The sequence below is a fragment of the Somniosus microcephalus genome, chromosome 15, assembly GCF_052327205.1.
Source record: "Somniosus microcephalus isolate GS21.2 chromosome 15, FLI_Smic_1.0, whole genome shotgun sequence".
In the NCBI taxonomy this organism is placed as follows: Eukaryota; Metazoa; Chordata; class Chondrichthyes; order Squaliformes; family Somniosidae; genus Somniosus; species Somniosus microcephalus.
Window position 1 is genome coordinate 59397366 of NC_141001.1, and position 19506 is coordinate 59416871.

Genomic DNA, 19506 nt, shown 5'->3' on the forward strand with positions numbered 1-19506 from the left:
TCATCTACTCACTAGCGGATCAACTTAAATCAACTCATGATGCTTAATATGGCTCAATTTTAAGTGGCATTTTCAGGAAGCAAAATGTTCCTAGGCAGTATTGACTGAAAAAAGTCTGTTGTTTTCCTTTTTCTTACCAAAAACACAAGAAACCCACTCAATATGGAGACTATATAGTATTTGAATATTATTGTGGCAGGAACCTCATGGGCAAACATGAAAGAACTTGGGTCAAGGGCCAGATCACAGGATACCATCCAAAGAGAGAGAAAACCAGGAAGGAGTGGCTACATAATGTCAAGTTGGTCAGTTCGGTATATCCTGTAGATGGAAGGGGAAGACTGAAAGAAATTTAAATACAAATGGTATCCACGCAAGTTACACATGGTTGTATATATTAAATGTTATTGCAGTTCCCCATATTGAAATTACCTCATCGAATGGCTAAAAAGTGATCAGAAATCCTGAAATGAAAATCATTTACCAACTCGATCACACAGACGGTCAAATCAATCCTGCTAATGTGCAAGTACAAGAATCACAATGTTCCTGTAATTAAGAGCTGCCCCAGTGTGTAAAGCATATAGTTATGATACTGGCTTCCAAGCCACACGTTCTTGGCTCCAAATAGCAGCCATTTTGGAGGATCAGAGATGGTGCCACAAATAGAAGCTTGTTGCAATTTTTCTATTCCAGGATCATTGGACAACAGGTTTGTTTTTTTCCAGTCAAGATTAAACAGTTACAACTTTGCTGAAGGACCAAAGAAGACTTGTGCATACGGTGGTATTTGATTCTTTAAAACTTGCTGCTTTTGTATTGAAATTTCTGGCTCGTAAACTTGAACCTCCTAACAACAATGATCCAATATCTACCACATGTCAAGAAATCATTCCTTTAGAGCGAATGTGAGAAAATAGCACAATATGCAACAGATTTTTCTCAAGTTTTATTTTATATATACAGTATATGAACAGCTAAAAATTCTTTTTTGTGTTTCAACTAGCCTTTACCATCTAAATTTGATTAAGTTCCTTGTATTGGACATTACTCACTTAAAAAAAATTTTGCACAAATGATATGCATTTATAAATTACATAAGAGTCATAAGAAGTATCTCATCTTCATTTAGACGTTACACACTTGGAACTCTTAAAATATGAGCAGGAAACTTTGGAAAACATGTAGCCATAAAAATAAAAGTGAAAAAACTCAGGACCATTTTCACAAAATGAAGAGATTTAAAAAACTGAAAATGTAGGAAATAGAACATGGGGACACATAACGATGTAGGTAAGAGATAGTCATGTACCACTAAAATTGGAAACTAAACCCAATGCGATCCTGCGTTCAGTAAAATGTATAGTAATTGTACAATCCAGAACAATGAACAGAACAGGAGATTGTGTTAAAGGGCGAGTTAGTTTGTAGATGACTTTACAAACATCATTTTATAATTGCTTTTCAGGTCCTGCTTTTTAGCATCTGCATCTTCTGACTGATGCTCCTCACTGCTGGATTTCACGATGTCCGGAGAATAATCCTTTGATTGACCTTTACTGTCAGAGTCATTCAAACTATCGGCTGCTGAATCTCCAGAAGCACTGACCGGTTGCACTTCTGGTTCCTCTGCCTCTGGCTCTGGCTGCAAAATAGGTGACATTTTTTTTTTTTTTTTTTTAAAAAGAGCTTTCTAGTGAACCAATATATAAAAAAAACCTGTATAAAAAAATGATTGCATTACTAAATAACTGATGAACACAGGGCCTGGACCACAAGTACCGTGCAACCACAACACGAGCGTTGTCATGGATACCCTGCCCCAACTTGTTCCTGCTAAGCACGTGCACCATCCTGCCCCACATCCTTGTGTCCACATTAATCCTGGCTCCCCCAGTTAGCTCTTTCCCAAATTGGTTTCCCACCTAATGCCTCCCTCCTAATTGTGATTCCATGTCCTGAACCACCTCAAATGCTTCAATCCATGACTAGTCTGACTGTTCCGGATCTGGAGTTGTTCGGGGACTTTGTGCTCTTTGAGGGGGGCTGGGGAGGATAAAAAGGAACCTGGTTGAGGGAGCAGAGAAGGAAGAAAATGGGGAAAACTTTAAGAGAATGTTGCAGAAAAGCCACACCATCTCTCTGGAATCAACAAGTTCCTTCACCTTTCCCTAGGTACTCATCCATGCAAAGCACCAAGACATTGTGATCTAATGAACCTGACTCCACGTATCACTGGACAGGTCATGTTTCAGTAAGTAGTTTCAGATTCCCCCTTAGCTTGAAGATAAAGGCCCAAGGCCTTGAAGTTAGGCCAATAAACACTTGAGAGTTAGACAAATATAATCTTAAAAAGCTGGCATTTACACATATTTAAGTTAAGCCAGTAGAACACTCCCACTTTTTTTTTTTTTTATTCAAAAAATTCTGATATGCTCATGAGGTGCTTACATCAGTTATTGATGCCATTTTTTTGCCAGTATAATTCAGTTTTTTGTCAGAGCCTAACCTTTGCATTTCTGTACAATCAGTCAATCCCAAGTGCCGTGGTAGGGATAAACTCAGACATCCTGTGCAAATGAAAGTAGAACAGAGCAGTTTTATATCACCCCCGGCACAGATACAGACTGATGTGCTGTGTCCGAGCAGGCAGTTCTTTGGTACCTCCTCCAAGAGCATCAGATCATGGGAGACACCAGAGCAGAATTTTCCCTTCCCTAGCCCAGGCCATTCCCCCCAATGTCACTAGAGCCAAGATCAACTAAGAGTGAAAACCAAAGGTCAAACTTCAGGCCTTCTTGATTCTGTATGCTTCAATAACACATCAGGCAGCACATTCTACCCACTAAGGCAGAGTGAACCCTTTTCTGTAAAAAAAAAAAAAAAGGTGCCTTGGAAATGATTTCAATCTCACTACCACCATGAGATAGTAGCGAAATGAGAATCTAAAAAAAGCAACCCATCTCCAACTTCCTGCCTGGTGCAATTTTTGAGCAGGCCTCCATTTAGGCAGCCAGTGCTCTTGCCAGGAACAGGTCGGAGCCTCATTATTCCATTTAAAATTGAGGTCCTGCGACAGTTAATATCCCAATGCCATTTTGATAAATGGACAGTGCAGTGCCCACCCACTGGACTCACCCACTATATGCAGGTACCAATGCAATAGTATAGATGCATTTAAGGGGAAGCTACTTAAGCATGTGAGGGAGAAGGGAATACAGAGTTATGCCGAGATGAGAAAGGATGGGAGAAGGCTAGAGTGGAGCATAAATGCCAGCATGGACTGGTTGAAGCATACAGAACAGTACATGTACCAACCACTTTATTGGCCAGTTACTAAAAAGACCACTATAGCAACAAGAGCCCCATGTGCCCCTGCATGCTACATCTCAGAGGCTCACTGCTATAATTTCACCCTGGGAGTGGCCAGCTTGAGGCTAGCCACTTCCCCCACAGTGGAGGCAAACAAAGGTCAACCAGGCACTGGTTCACCTCTCCTAATGGGAGATTAGAGAACTTCACTCAATCATCAAAACATAGGAACAGGAGTAGGCCATTCAGCCCCTTTAGCCTACTCCACTGTTCAATTAGATCATGGCTGATCTGCACCTCAATGCCATTTACCACCTTTGCTCCATTTCCCCGAATACCCTTACCCAACAAAAATCTATTTCAGTCTTGAAAGCTACAATTGTCCCAGCATCCACAGACTTTTGGGGGGAGAGAGTTCCAGATTTTTACTACCCTTTTATGAAAAAGTGCTTCCTGATTTCACTCCTAAATGGCCGAGCTCTAATTTTAAGATTATATCCCATTGTTCTGATTTTCAGAAAGGGGGGCGGGGGGTGGAAAAGAGAAAGAAAAACAAGGTTTTGAAAACAGGTTAATGCTTCTGGGAACAGGATGCCCATTACCTCACTGAAGCCTAATCCACAGTGTCGTCTGTTCCTTCCCGACAGCTGACTGTCCAAACTCTGATGAAACTGATGCTCCAGCTCCTCATTTATTTTCTTATCTTCATCACCTAAAAAGCAAATAGCTTCACTACAAGTCTTCATATCAGCCATCCTTGGAATTAGTTTAGGAAGACTATTTTTATGGCAGAATTACTATGACAGAAGTCAAAGAGTAAAAAAAAAATCACTAGTCTTGGTGTTGGCTCTCTCTCCCCCACCCCCGTGGCAAGGTGGTTTTAAAATAAAACCATAGTATTTCTTAAAGAAATCATCACTGGGATAGAGCAGCTTTAAGAATGTTTCAATAGCTCCTAAGCCATTCGTACATGCATTGTACAGACTCTTAAAAAAAAGTCATTAGTTTCAAAATACTTTGTATAATTCTTTAACAAGCCATGAATATCCAACATATAAAGCTCACCACTGATTTCTGCCAATCACATTCACATTGCCAATAATGCCAAGTCAACCGCCCCTCCTATCCTCAAAGTGAAAGCATGCATGTCTACCACTCCCTCACCCCCAAATAAAAATCTGGAAATTTCTTGTATTTTGTTATTCAAAATTCAAAGAAAAGTTGGTAGGCATGGTAGCTTCATGGTTATGGTACTGGACTAACAACTCAGAGTTCAAATCCCACCATGGCAAGCAGTGAAACTGAATAAACCAAATATGTTTTTTTAAAACATTGTGAACATTTAATTATTTCTTCCGAAATGTGTCCTTTAAAATTAAAATATCACCTGCAGTAAGAAAGTTGGCTAATAACTGCATTGTTCCCCATCACATCAGTCCATAAATGGGTATATGTATCCAAAAGGAAGAGCTGCTTTTGTAAGGTTATTTTTGCAGAACTACTTACACAAAGGCAGATTTGCAGTTCTAAGTGTTTAAAACAAATTGTGGGAGACAAAGATCATTCGCCTGGCTCCAGTATGGAAAGTACCATCTATATATTTAAGAACTTTAGATTAAGGCTCGAGGAGGAATTGTGTGTGTCAAGTCTATGTTAGAGCAAGGCAATAACTCAAAAATGCCCTTGTTTTGCTCACCTGTCCTGAACAGCGAGGTTGATTTGTGGTCTCCTGGATGTGGGCGTCCAGTATGATCTTTCTAAAAGAGAAAAAATAGACACTGCATTTTATGTCAAAAATTGGGCAGAATAACTCAGGAAAGTTTTAACATTGTACAGACTAACCTATAAAGCAGGGTCAGATTTTATTATAACAGTTACAAATGAAACCCATTTCTCTCTGAACCACAAAACTATGAAACAATCTCTATCAGGCATTACAAGCCAGTTCCTCCTCAGAAAGGCACCCCCAAATTGCTGCACTCGTATTCTATCCGTGGTAAAATGACCAATTATTGCAATAGAGGGCACTTTTGGAATGGCAGGGTTTTTTTAAAAAAAAGGAAATACACACATTTGTCATAGGGCAAGTCACCTTGTACACTGACTTAACCTGGTTTCTATGAGGATCCTGAGTGAAACTCAAGTTTATTGGATGCAATTAAACCAGTTACTGATAGCCGAGTGATATACAGGACCACAGCTAAGCTAGTCCCAGATATTCCAATTATAACTTTTGTAAGCTGAGTTCGATGACTAAGTGTCTGTAATATTATGGTAATTGATTTTAATGAAATGTTTTCTTTTATTAAATATTGTACTAGATTACTATTGCCAGATAGCATAACTTCTGGTCCTTGAGCTTTCTTTTTATCTACATATTAGTCAAGGGTTTTTCTTTCCCAGTTTATGCCCATTTCCCTTCTGGATTGTTCTTTTTCTCCTGATGTTCCTTGCACACAGTCAGTGAGGGGCTGCATCCAGTCAGATGGTGTGCACACAAAGATGGCTACAATCATCAGGGATTCAAAGTCTCCATAATGATTGAATAAGTTCTCAAGGAAAGAAAGTCACTACCGGACTACTGAGGTAGGGAGTATCTCTAAACTATAACTTTATGGAACTGAGAAGCAACATGATTAAATCTCCTGCCTTAAGGCATTTCCACAATAGCACATCAGCATTATTTATATATACAGTAATTTGTATTCACTGTGAACCATATCTCCCTACGATATGCCTTTAATACAACCAAAGATGCAATGTCTCAATCTTGGGTATTGCATTTTGAAGTGAACATGGTTCTTTGACCCAAACATTAATTGTGATTTCCTCTTTAAACTTAAACCTCTCCTGAAGAGCTTGTTTGAAACCCACTGAACTGATCTAAAAAGGCCCTGTTCTCATGAAAAGTATGCTGCTGCTGATGCCAGAGCCTCCACTCAGGTTTGGTCCTAAAAGCAACTGGAACAGCCCCCAGTTTCCTGGCTGATAAAAAAAAAACCTCAAAAGAACCCGAGTCAACCGAACACCAAGGTTTGGGTTTAGATCAATAGGAAAGCACATAACTTGGCAGGGCAACATAGGGAAACTGAATTCCTTTCCCAAATCACTACTCTCGGCCAGCATCTGCACAAGCCAAGTCTGCATTGAGTTGAGGCTGCCAATAGTTTATCAAGTATGCCTTACCAACAAATATTTGAGCCTGTCTACTACCCTCAAGGTATATTCCACATCTCAGAGCTTTTCTTCACCAAAGATCCAGGTTATAAAGAGCTCTACTGAGCTTTCCAGATGTAGGGCTGTTTTAGGGAGATAGTTTTCAAGGTTTGGGATTTGGATTGATCTCACATTAGCAAATACTGAAGGCTACCCCAAGGGGTGCAACCACTGGCCATGTTTACCAATAAGAATGCAGTTTGTGGTCTTAGTCTGGTGGAGTATAAACATGCCATCAGAAGACCCAGGTTAGCCATAAAGGAGCCTTGTGCATGGACTTGTCCAGAGCTCTATTCCCCAGAAGGCTCCTTTTCAATTTTAGAAAATTGCAGGGCAGTGTCTGCTTTCTCCAACGTTTATTAAGTGCCCAGCTGTCCTGTGTCTTTGCTTGAAGTAGGCAACACCCAGTCTAAACTCAAACCCATATGGATTGGCTTCCTGGAGGGCATTATTGTATAACTTGTGTGCTCAGGAGGTCAGATCAGGGCCTGAGCAAGTTGTACTGGCACTTTCACATTGATATGTGAATTAATTCTCTCTGCATTGATATAAAAACAGCATTATAACACACCCAAGCAACTAAGATACCATGCAAAATCTTGACTGAGTTTAGGGTGCTGAACATTACATTAACTTGTTCAGTCAGGGATTGTGGCATATTGACAGAGGATGCTTTACCATGTTCAAGAATGGGATGATTGGCCTGCATCAGAGAAGTAACCTGCTGGTCCTTTGCCCAATACAAGAGTTCTTTCTCTTAAGAGACCACAACTGTTACCCAACTCTAAATGACTGACGAGGAATTGCTTCTATGCTGGAATCACTGGCACCAATCTAGACAGTCAGTAACAAGTGCATCGATGATGGTCTCAGATGATCTGACCCATGTATTATTACTTGAAAGGGATAATTTATATAGCCAAAGTATATTTTAAACTGTCTCCTAGGCTTCAGACTTTGATGAAGTGGGTAAGCAGGGCACCAAGTCAGAAGGAACCAATAAACAGTTCAATGATCTGGAACAGCAGAGTCAAAACATGTAGATCACTTACTTCTGGCAATGTAGAAATTAACAAATGAAGGAACTAGCCTTAAAATAGTGCTTTTTTCCCCTAATTTCCTTCCAAGTAATTTTTTCTCCCCATCTTCAGGTGCCATTGGATCACAGCCCATTCCCCATCTGAAATTTCAGGTAAACAATCCAATCATCAGCCTTTGCTGAACTATATCCAGTGGCTGATACATGAGAATGTCTTAAGTTGCCTTGGCTGTCAAGGTTTCTTCTCAAAAAGAGATGTTTTTTGCTGGCTCAGCCAAGATAAGGAACCCACCCAAAAATCAAAGAAAATCCTACCTCTTTATTCACTGTTATGATACAGGCAAACATGGCAGCCAATGTGCACACAGCAAGGTCACGCTCTGCTCACCCAGTCCCCTGTGCTTGCTGAACTACACTGGCTGCTGGTCCCCACAATGTCTCAGATTTAAAATTCTCACTCTTGTGTTTAAAATCACTTTATGGCCTCACCCCTCCCTATCTTTGTAACCTCCCTACCAAAGATGGGGAGTTCCTTATCTTTGTAACCTTCTCCAGCCCTACAACCTTCAAGAACTGTGCCCTCTTGTGCATCCCCCAGTTCCTTCGACCCAGCACTGGCAGCTGGGTTTTCAGCCATCTAGGTCCTACACTCTGGAATCCACTCCCTAAACCTCTGCCTTTACACCCACCCCCTCTCCTCCTTGAAAATCCATCTTTGACCAAGCTTTTAGTTGCCCCTCCAAACATCTCCATCTTTTGGCTTGGCATCAATTTTTGTCTGATTACACTTCTGTGAAGTGCCGTGGGACATTTTTCTACGTTAAAAGGCACTTGATAAATGCAAATTGTTGGTGTCGGCAATATCTCATGATAAATAACCAAACTCTCTTTCCTACCTCAGGTTTATTTCTATAAATTATTGGATGTTTATCCCACCAAGCTGAAGGGTGGAAAATTGTCATTTTTGCACCCATTAAACAACACTCTCTCCCAGGTCACAAGTTAGGTGGAGGGTAAAGAATAGACAAACTTACATTTACCTCATCACATCCTCAGGATGTTCCAAAGCACTTTACAATCAATTAATTACTTCTGAGGTGCATTCACTGTTATGATGCAGGCAAACATGGCAGCCAATGTGCACACAGCAAGGTCACACAAACAATTAAGCTGTTTTTGGTGGTATTGTTTAATGGAGGAATGTTGGCCAGGACACCAGGAGAACTAAGCTTCTTCAAGTTGTTCCATGGAACCTTTACCTTTCACCTGAAAAAGCAGAATGGGCCTTATTTTAACATCTGAACTAAAGGACAGCACCTCTGACAATACAGCACTTCTACAGTACTGGAGTATCAGCTTAGACAATGACCTCAAGTCCTGGAATGAGGTTCAAACCCACAACCTACTTACCCAAAGGCAAATGAGCACCATCAACTAAGCCAAGATAACTCCAAAAGCTCTTTACACAACTTCAAACTCACTGCGCACCAGCCATTCTTGTGGCTCCTGAATGTAAATGGACAAATTCTGAGCAGTTGTGTACAGTACATCCATCCCCACCATGAATCCAGTTGAAACTGCACAGGCTTATTTCACTTCGATACTGAACATCATTTAGTTTTGCTTTTATTTCACGCAAAACACCAATCCAATCACAAAGATTCCAGATGGCCAAGTAATTTTATTACTGCCCTCTTTGTAGTCTTTGAATCAGGAACAAAATACTGTGATGGCTTTCCCAAAGTAACTTGCAGTTTACCTTCCCAGCTCCCATTAGCCTTAGGAATTTCAACTTCCGTTCATCGTCACCTAAATCAGCAGATTCCCAGGTAGTACTACATCCTTTATCCTGCAAAAGGAAAGAGGGTGATAAACTTTGCAACAGTTAAAAGAAAATGAACTTCTTCACACTCAGATTGATCAGTAATTCTTACATTTGCAGTAACACTGGTACCTGTCAAAAGGTGCAATTCTTCTTTGTACCAAATTATGCATTTTAGTTAATGGTAAGTTTCAGATAAATGAGCTACATATCCAATGTATGCAATCTGCATCTAAAATGGTGACTTATTACAATGTGCAGCTAGTCAATTCAAATTCAAGAATACTTCCCCTAGATGCAGTTGACAAAGGCTTACTGACAACAACAATTTGCATTTCTATGGCACTGAACACAGAAAACATGTGTTTGCAGACATTTCCAGTCCACACATCACACTTACTGTGACATTGTCAGAAATTTCATGCCACTTCTGTTACACATAAAAGCAACATTTATTCCACCCAATTACCAGACATTATTCTTTGATACAAAACAATAATCTACCAAAAAATATATTTTTTCTCAATGCTGGCTGATTCTGACTTGGAGATTGACTAACATTTTACAATCTGCAGTTACTTTCAAGTTTATCTGCTTGACTTTGAGGCCTTAAACACTTTCTAAAAATAAGAAATCCAGCATTTGTTCAAGAATTCAGTTATTAAAGTTGTAGCGTTAAAGAAACACACACCTACACTTCAGTAGCACTGTGTATTACATGATTGAAATCTCCTAGCCTTATAAAACAGCACCTTGGTCTGGTGGCTTACTAGGAGCAACATCATGGAAAAGCCTTTGTATTTCAAACACATGTTGCAAGAGTGGATCAGAAAAGTTTCATTGCTGGTCTCTGCTGAATTAGTTAATGGCACAGACATCAAACAGGGTGACCAAAAGAATGCTACAATTTTACTTTGGTGCCCCAAGCTGAGGGGGGGGGGGGGGGGGGGGGAGGGTGGAAGAAGCAGATGTATGGTGCAAGATCCCAATTGCTATCCAGTGATGCACGCGCAAAAATGCACAAGTGTGTATATCAGGGTGAACATAAGAAATAAGAGTAGGCCATACATCCCCTCGAGCCTGCTCCGCCATGCAATAAGATCATGGCTGATCATCGACCTCAACTCCACTTTCTTGCCCGATCCCCATATCCCTTGATTCCCCTAGTCAAAAATCTATCTACAGGAAACTTTGTGCTATCCGGCACCGACGGGACCGAGCTGTTGCCGTCCCATCAAAACTGCCGGACAAACTAGCGCTAATGTTGAAACATACGGAGATTTTGAGCTCCGTATCTGGCAACAAACCCTGTTGCTTAGCAACAGCTTCTAAACAGTTGGCCGTACCTTGCAAGCATCTCTGTAGCTTAGCAACAGCTTCAGCGAGACCTTGCAGAGCCTGACTGGTGAAAAAAAAGCAACAAAAAGAAAAAAAACCTAACCAAACGGCTCCTGATTTTTGCCGGTGGCTCGAGCATTCCGGACAGTTAACCTCCGGATAAACCAAATTTTCCTGTATCTCAGTCTTGAACATACTCAAAGACTCGGCATTCACAGCCCTCTGGGGCAGAGAATTCCAAAGATTCACAACCCTCAGTGAAGAAATTCCTCATCTCAGTCTTAAATGGCCTACCTCTTATCCTGAGACTATGCCCCCTAGTTTTAAACACTTCAGCCAGGGGAAACAACCACCTCTCAGCATCTACCCTGTCAATCCCCTTCAGAATCTTGTATTTTTCAATGAGATCACCTCTCATTCTTCTAAACTCCAGAGAGTATAGGCCCAATCTACACAATCTCTATCATAGGACAGCCCTCTCATCCCAGGAATCAATCTAGTGAACCATTGTTGCACCACCTCCAAGGCAAGTATATCCTTCCTTAGATAAAGAGACCAAAATTGTGCCCAGTACTCCAGGTGTGGTCTCACCAAGGCCCTGTACAATTGTAGCAAGACTTCCTTACTCTTATACTCCAACCCCCTTGCAGTAAAGGCCAACATGCCATTTGCCTTCCTTATTGCTTGCTGTACTTGCATGCTAGCTTTCTGTGTTTCTTGCACGAGGACACCCAAATCTCTCTGAACACCAACATTTGAAAGTTTCTCACCATTTAAAAAATATTGTTTTTCTATTCTTCCTACCAAAGTGAGTAACATCACATTTCCCTACATTGTACTCAATCTGCCACCTTACTGCCCACTCACTTAGTCTATCTATATTCCTTTGCAGACTCTGGCCTAGAAATTCACTGGCCTTAGCGCCGCTTTTGAGGCGCTAGAGGGCCTAGCGCCGAAGTTATGGCCAGTTTAGAAATTGACAGGGGCCCTAAATCGGCGTTAGGCCGGTAGCGCTGCGCCGGCACCGATGACGTCATCGGTGTGCGCAGCGTCCCGGTTGCCATGGTAACCCGCCCGAACTTGGAAATTGAGTTGCGGCCGCCTCGCCCGTGGCAGCCGCAAGCAACGTTCTGGCAGAGATGCCTTACAGAACTTTGCGCCGGCGCATTAAAGGCCCCGCGGTGGCCGGCCGCAGCTCCCTCCCCAGAACAGAAGCAAGCCCGGCACTTGTCCGAGGTGCCGGGCTCATTTTTAAAAAGATTATCGCGGGCCGCGGCCGGGTGCAGGCAGCTCCTCCTTAACGGAAGGAGGAGGCCTGCACTTCCCGAGCCTGCCGCACCGCAGCGGGCGCCGCAGCGCCGGAATAGCGCCGCAATGCGGCGCCAGTTTTGAGGCGCTGAGACCCCTCAGTAGCGCCGGCAGCCGTTTGGGCGCGGCGCTACTGAATTTTTGGCGCGCGCAGGGGGACTTAGCGCCGGCACTAACTTCCGGCGCTAAAGCCCTCGCTGCGCCAAAACCGAATTTCTAGGCCTCTGTGTTCTCCTCACAGCTTACTGTCCCACCTAGCTTTGTATCAGCAGCAAACTTGGACACAGTACACTCAGTCCCTTCATCTAAGTCATTGATATAGTTCAGCTGTGTGGTCAAACAGCATCTGAACAAACAGTAAGTGCCAGTGGGCTATTTTGCCACAAAAATTGAGACAAGGGAAAAATACTTGAGGGTTGCTAATGTCCATGGAGCCGTACCCCAGCAATGATGCCAAGTAGGGAGGAAGGCGGGATAAACACTGCTCCACATGTCCATCATCTCAAGTACCGCTCAGGCATCATTGACAGCCAAAACTCATCAACAACAATAACAAAAGACACACACCCTTTCCCCAACCTATGGAAACATGGCGGGGGGGGGGGGGGGTGTGATCAGCGCCCACTTAAACCGGGGATCGCCATCAGTCCCGTCTTTGGAATGGAAAGTTTGATTTGGTCAAGTTTGTGATGGGCCAACGCAGATCTGGGCTCGGTGCGCCTGGTCTCCGGCTGTCCAGGTATCGCCCACCACGCCGATTTAAAAAAAAGGTGGAAAAAATCCCCCAGGATCTGAGGAGACCCTTGAGTCACAGCCTCAACCTCGAGGCCGCAGAAAGGGACTGAAGACAAGCCTCCTGGCGTCAGATCCCCGGGAATTTGCCCCCGCGGTCCGAGCAGAAATTCACAGGCCTCGGGCCCCCCAGTTCACTCGCGGTTCTGCTTCAACCCGCGCTGGCACAAGTAGGAAGCCTGAATTACATTGGGCGAAGCGGGCCGCTTGGCGCCGTGCTGGTGCTGATGGGCCCGCTCCCTCCGTTCCTCGTCGGCCGAGCTCATTTTTGTGTCGAGGCGACAGCGGCGCAATTCCGGAGCCCGCGACCTCGCCTCGGCCTCGGCCTCGCCGCACCTCGCGCGTCGCTTTAATCCAGGGCTCGCTTTCCCTGCAGCCTCAGCGCGCCGCGCGCGCCGCACCCTGGGAGTTGTAGTCCCGCCTCCCGCCTCCTGCCAGCCAGACCGCCCCGCTCCTGCACTACAATTCCCGGCCTGCCCCCGGAGGCGGCCGGTTGCACCGAAAGAGGCTGCTGTGTTTCCTGCCGTTCAGAGCTGCCCAGCACAGTTAAAATGTGCAGAGTGAGAGCATTGTGCTGAAGAGCGAGCCAGATTGTCTTTTTTTTGGGAAGAAAAGAAAGACTTGCATTTATACATAATCATAGAATGGTTACAGCACAGAAGGAGGCCCGTCGAGCCCGTGCAGGCTCTCTGCAAGAGCACTTAAGCTAGTCCCACTCCCCAGGCCCCTTCCCCATAGCCCTGCAATTTTTTATTCCTTCAGGTACTGATCCAATTCCCTTCCGAAAGCCACTATTGCCTCCACCACCCTTTCAGGCAGTGCATTCCAGATCCTAACCACTCGCTGTGTAAAAAGTTTTTCTTCATGTCTCTTTTGGTTCTTCTGCCAATCGCCTTAAATCTGTGTCCTCTGGTTCTCGACCCTTCTGCCAATGGGAACAGTTTCTATTCTGTCTGGACCCCTAATGATTTTGAACACCTCTATCAAATCTCTTCTCAATCTGCTCCAAGGAGAAGAACCCCAGCTTCTCCAGTCAATCCATGTAACTGAAGTCCCTCATCCCTGGGACTGTTCTTGTAAATCTTTTCTGCACCCTCTCTAAGGCCTTCACATCCTTCCTAAAGTGCGGTGCCCATAATTGGACACAATACTTCAGTTGAAGTCAGACCAGTGCTTTATAAAGATTCATTATAACTTCCTTGCTTTTATACTCTATGTCTCTATTATGAAACCCAGGATCCCGTATGCTTTTTTAACTGCTTTCTCAATCTGTCCTGCCACCTTCAACAATTTGTGCACATATACCCCCAGGTCTCCTTTAGACACCCCCTTTAGAATTATACCCTTTAGTTTATATCGCCTCTTTGTTCTTCCTACCAAAATGTATCACTTCGCACTTTTCTGCATTAAATTTCATCTGCCACGTGTCCTCCCATTCCAACAGCATGTCTATCACTATCCTCCTCACTGTTCACAATACTTCCAAGTTTTGTGTCGTGTGCAAATTTTGAAATTGTGCCCTGTACACCCATTAATATATATCCAGAAAAAAGCAGTGGTTCTAGTATGGACCCCTGGGGAACACCACTGTGTACCTTCCTCCAGTCTGAAAAACAACCGTTCACCACTACACTCTGTTTCCTGTCACTTAGCCAATTTCATATCCATGCTGCCACTGTCCCTTTTATTACATGGGCTTCAACTTTGCTGGCCAGCCTATTATGTGGCACTTTATCAAACGCCTTTTGGAAGTCCATGTATACCACATCAACCGCATTGCGCTCATCAACCCTCTCTGTTACCTCATCAAAAAACTCCATCAAGTTAGTTAAACATGATTTGCCTTTAACAAACCCATACTGGCTTTCCTTAATGAATCCACACTTGTCCAAGTGACTGTTAATTTTGTCCCGGATTATCATTTCTAAAAACTTCCCCACCACTGAGGTTAAACTGGCCTGTAGCTGCTGGGTTTATCTTTACACCCTTTTTTGAACAAGGGTGTAACATTTGCAATCCTCCAGTCCTCTGGCACCACCCCCGTATCTAAGGCGGATTGGAAGATTATGGCCAGTACCTCCGCATTTTCCACCTTTTCTTCCATCAGCATTCGAGGATGCATCCTATCCGGGGGCATGGCAGGGTTAAAGAAGCTGATGGGCCTAATGTAGTGCACACAGGGCAACAAGAGTATGCACTGAATGGGATTGAAATAGTGCAGATATAGAGAGGAAGCTGGGAGTAAAAGACTCATCACTATCAATGTCCAGACAGTGTAGTGAAGCAATGGAAATGGGTTAAAAATAGAAAATGGTGGAAATACTCAACAGGTCAGGCAGCATCCGTAGAGAGAGAAACAGAATTAACGTTTCAGGTCGATGACCTTTTGTCAGAACTGACACCTTTCACGACCACGGGACATCCCAAAGCGCTTTACAGCCAATTAAGTATTTTTTGAAGTGTAGTCACTGTTGTAATGTAGGAAACGCGGCAGCCAATTTGCGCACAGCAAGTTCCCACAAACAGCAATGTGATAATGCTCAGATAATCTGATTTTGTTATGTTGATTGAGGGATAAATATTGGCCAGGATACTGGGGATAACTCCCCTGTTCTGCAAAATAGTGCCATGGGATCTTTTATGTCCACCTGAGAGATCAGACGGGGCCTAGATTTAGCGTCTCATCCGAAAGACAGCACCTCCGACAGTGCAGCACTCCCTCAGTACTACACCAATAGGATTGCACATTGTGACTAACAGAAAGGGAACTGCATAAATGTTCCCTCAAACTGAGACAGCACTACTCATATCATTAAGCATAAAATCTAATTAAACTACACAATTTAAATCACAACTTTATTATCAGTGTCGCTAAGACACTCTTATGCCTTGTGGTGCCTACTGGTCACAGAAGACCCCAAGCATACTGATAACGCTCCTGTGCAGCGCCTTGGGACATTTTTACTATGTTAAAAACGCTCTATAAATGCAAGTTGTTGATGGTGGACACCAATTTTTGTGACCCAGACTGCAAAGCCATTTACACATAAAACTGTTTATTTTGTCAAACATAACACGTGAAACTAATTAAAAGGAAAACTGAACATTTTAGAAATCTGAAAGAAAAACAGAAGTTGATGGCTTTAATCTGAGGCAGAGTTTCAATCTGAAATGCTAATATTTTTTTGACCCGCTGTGTAAATACACCATTGTCTGTTTTTGGAGCTGTGTGTATTTTTTTGAAGAGTGACATACATCAAGAATGGGTTGTATTTTTCTTTTGAATTTTTCCCTTCCTCAACCAAAGGTGCAAACTCTTGTTGAGGTACAGTTTCATAGGGGGCATACATTTGCAAACCAAAATTAGTGATTTTGTCACTCCCCAGTGATAAATATTTTTGCATGCCAAAGTTCATTTTGAACTGATATAATTTTCTATGTGTATGAATTGCATAACTTATTAAAGAAGACAATTCATGTTGGTTTTAGATTTTACAACCATATTTTTTCTTGGTGGAACAGTATTGTATTTCACAAAAATCTAGTCATAAAATTGCATTTAGGTAAAATTTACTAAGAATAAAAATAAAGTCAAGGATAAGAAAAGTAATTCAGTTCATCAAATCTACTCCCTCAGGTACATTAACTCTCACATTGTGACAGCTAATTGTATTTGAATAGCTCCAATGTTTTTACCCATATTGTCTTGCTTGAAAGATTGTTCCAAGCATTAATCATTCTTTGAGTAAAGTAACTTTTCTAGATACTTTACTCTAAATTTACTTAAAACATTTCTTTTAACAATTTCAATGTGACAAATCTTTTATGTCAGTGAGGTAAAAAATGTAGCCAATTGAGGACCCAATTAAATTTAATGATGCTCAAACTAGCTACAGTATATCGCAAAATAGCATCTAGAGATATGCCATACTTAGACTAGAACTTAACTTTACACGGATAATGGAAGTCAGTTCTCACTATTATGCAGAATGTAATGGTGAAAATGATGGATCACACAATACTGACGAATGTGGCGTCAGCATTTATCTATACACATCAGTGTACACTGCTTTACAGTACACGAGCCTTTTTCGTGGCACATTACAATAGTGTGTTATTTTGAAAAAACACATTAAAAATGGATAAACATGCAACAGGTACATGGAAAAATAATTAACTGTTTTAGGGACACCCTCTATGAGTAGATTAATGTCATCAATATTCCCAAAGGAAAAGAGCACCTAATCAAATGGAACATTCCTAAAACAGTTAATTCCACCCAAGAGGGTGAATGGCTATTGAACTAAAGGAGCCACTCAATATACGAAATGAGTTGGAAATGCTGTCATGGGGCACAAAAGAAGACACTGAAGATCTAAGTGAGAAGAAAAAAATATTTTACCTTAACATACATCATAGAAAAATAAAAGATTGGTATTGAGTCGAAAAGTAATATACACTTATTTGTAATTATATCCACTCTAATCCTCTCCTCCCCTTCTCCTCCTTCCCACTTACAACAGTGACTACACTTCAAAAAGTACTTCATTGGCTGTAAAGCGTTTTGGGATGTCCGGTTGTCATGAAAGGTGCTATATAAATACAAGTCTTTCTTTTTCACTTCTCCTCCCCCCCCAACCCCATACAATGTCCACCATAGTAATTCTGTCTGCATTCTTTCCCATCCCCCTTATCTTCCTGCTCCCCTTCTCACTCCCCTACCTCTTCTCCCCCTCCTTCCCACTTCTCTTCCTCCTGCCCTCTCTTTGAGTTCATAGAGTGTATTCAGAACAGTTTCTTAGAACAATGTGTTGGGGAACCAATTAGGGAACAGGCTATTTTAGATATGGTAATGTGTAATGAGACAAGATTAATGATCTCATAGTAAAGGATCCTCTAGGGAAGAGTGATCATAACATGAAATAATTTCACATTCAGTTTGAGGGTGAGAAACTTGGGTCTGAAACTAATGTCTTAAACTTAAATAAAGGCAATTACAAAGGTATGAAGACAGAGTTGGCTAAAGTGGACTGGGAAAATAGATTAAAAGGTAAGATGGTAGATACAGGAAACTCTTTTTTATCCGGCACCGACGGGACCGGTGTGGTGCCGGTTGATCAAAAAGTCCTGATTACAGAGAGGTATACTTACTAAGGTACAAGAGCCCCATACATAGCCACAGATCCAGGCATCCCTGTTGCATGGCAACAGGTGCAGGAACCCCGGTTACACAGCCACAGATCCAGGCGTCCCTGTTGCATGGCAACAGGTGCAGGAACCCCGGTTACACGGCCACAGATCCAGGAACCCTGGTTACATGGCCACTAATATGAAGTAAAACTTACCTGAACCTACTCTTGAATTTTGCCGGTTAAGAGAGATTTACGGTTATTTAGGTGCCGGTAAAAAGAGAGTTTCCTGTAAGCAGTGGCAGACTTTTAAGGAGATATTTTATAACTCTGAACAAAGATATATTCCAGTGAGAAAGAAAGACTACGAGAAGGATGAACCATCCGTGGCTAACTAAGGAAGTTAAGGAGGGTATCAAATTGAAAGAAAAGGCATACAATGTTGCGAAGATTAGTGGTAGGCCAGAAGATTGGGAAATTTTTAGAAACTTGCAAAGGATGACAAAAAAATAATAAAGAAGGAGAAAATAGATTATGAGAGTAAACTAGCAAGAAATATAAAAACAGACAGTAAGAGCTTTTACAAGTATATAAAAAGGAAGAGAGTAGCTAAAATAAACGCTGGTCCCTCAGAGAATGAAACTGGGCAATTAATAATGGGAAACAAGGAAATGGCTGAGACTTTGAACAAATATTTTGTATCTGTCTTCACAGCAGAAGACATAAAAAGCATTTCAATAATAGTGGAAAATCAAGGGGCTAAAGGGAGGGAGGAACTTAAAACAATCACTATCACTAGAGAAAAAGTACTAGGCAAACTAATGGGACTAAAGGCTGACAAGTCCCCTGGACCTGATGGCTTGCATCCTAGGGTCTTAAAAGAAGTGGCTGCAGAGATAGTGGATGCATTGGTTGTAATCTTCCAAAATTCCCTAGATTCTGGAGAGGTCCCAGCGGATTTGAAAACCGCAAATGTAATGCCCCTATTCAAGAAAGGAGGGAGACAGAAAGCAGGAAACCATAGGCCAGTTAGCCTGACATCTGGGAAAATGCTGGAATATATTATTAAGGAAATAGTAGCAGGACATTTAGAAAATCATAATACAAACAAGCAGAGTCAACATGGTTTTATGAAAGGGAAATCGTGTTTGACAAATTTATTAGTGTCCTTTGAGGATGTAATGAGCAGGGTGGATAAAGGGGAACCAGTAGATGCAATGTATTTGGATTTCCAAAAGGCATTCGATAATGTGCCACATAAAAGGTTACTACACAAGATAAGAGCTAACGGTGTTGGGGGTAATATATTAGCATGGATAGAGGATTGGCTAACTAACAGAAAACAGAGAGTCAGGATAAATGGGTCATTTTCCAGTTGGCAAACTGTAACTAGTGGGGTGCCACAGGGATCAGTGCTGGGGCCTCAACTATTTACAATCTGTATTAATGACTTGGATGAAGGGACCGAGTGTATTGTTGCCAAATTTGCTGATGATACAAAGATTGGTGGGAAAGCAAGTTGTGAGGTGGACACAAAGGACTGAATTTTG

General features: G+C 42.2%; 1 protein-coding gene across 1 annotated transcript; it reads right to left on the reverse strand.

Moving 5' to 3' along the window:
* Positions 1–934: 934 nt before the first annotated feature.
* c15h11orf58 (chromosome 15 C11orf58 homolog) lies at positions 935–13206 on the reverse strand. Its single transcript, XM_086007874.1, has 5 exons — positions 13016–13206; positions 9327–9416; positions 5009–5069; positions 3915–4024; positions 935–1645 (listed from the first exon to the last, which is right to left on the reverse strand). Exons 1-5 carry the CDS (start codon positions 13091–13093, stop codon positions 1421–1423), a joined length of 564 nt encoding a protein of 187 aa, XP_085864000.1. The 5' UTR covers positions 13094–13206; the 3' UTR covers positions 935–1420.
* Positions 13207–19506: the final 6300 nt, after the last annotated feature.

Bases quoted from the DNA above. Each gene is read 5' to 3' on its own strand.
- c15h11orf58 (XM_086007874.1), bottom strand. From the start codon at position 13,093: ATGAGCTCGGCCGACGAGGAACGGAGGGAGCGGGCCCATCAGCACCAG. The intron at 5,070-9,326 runs GTAAACTGCAAG...TTTCTCTTTTAG, and splicing joins GGCTAATGGGAGCTGGGAAG to AAAGATCATACTGGACGCCC. The intron at 4,025-5,008 runs GTGAGCAAAACA...TTTGCTTTTTAG, and splicing joins AACCTCGCTGTTCAGGACAG to GTGATGAAGATAAGAAAATA.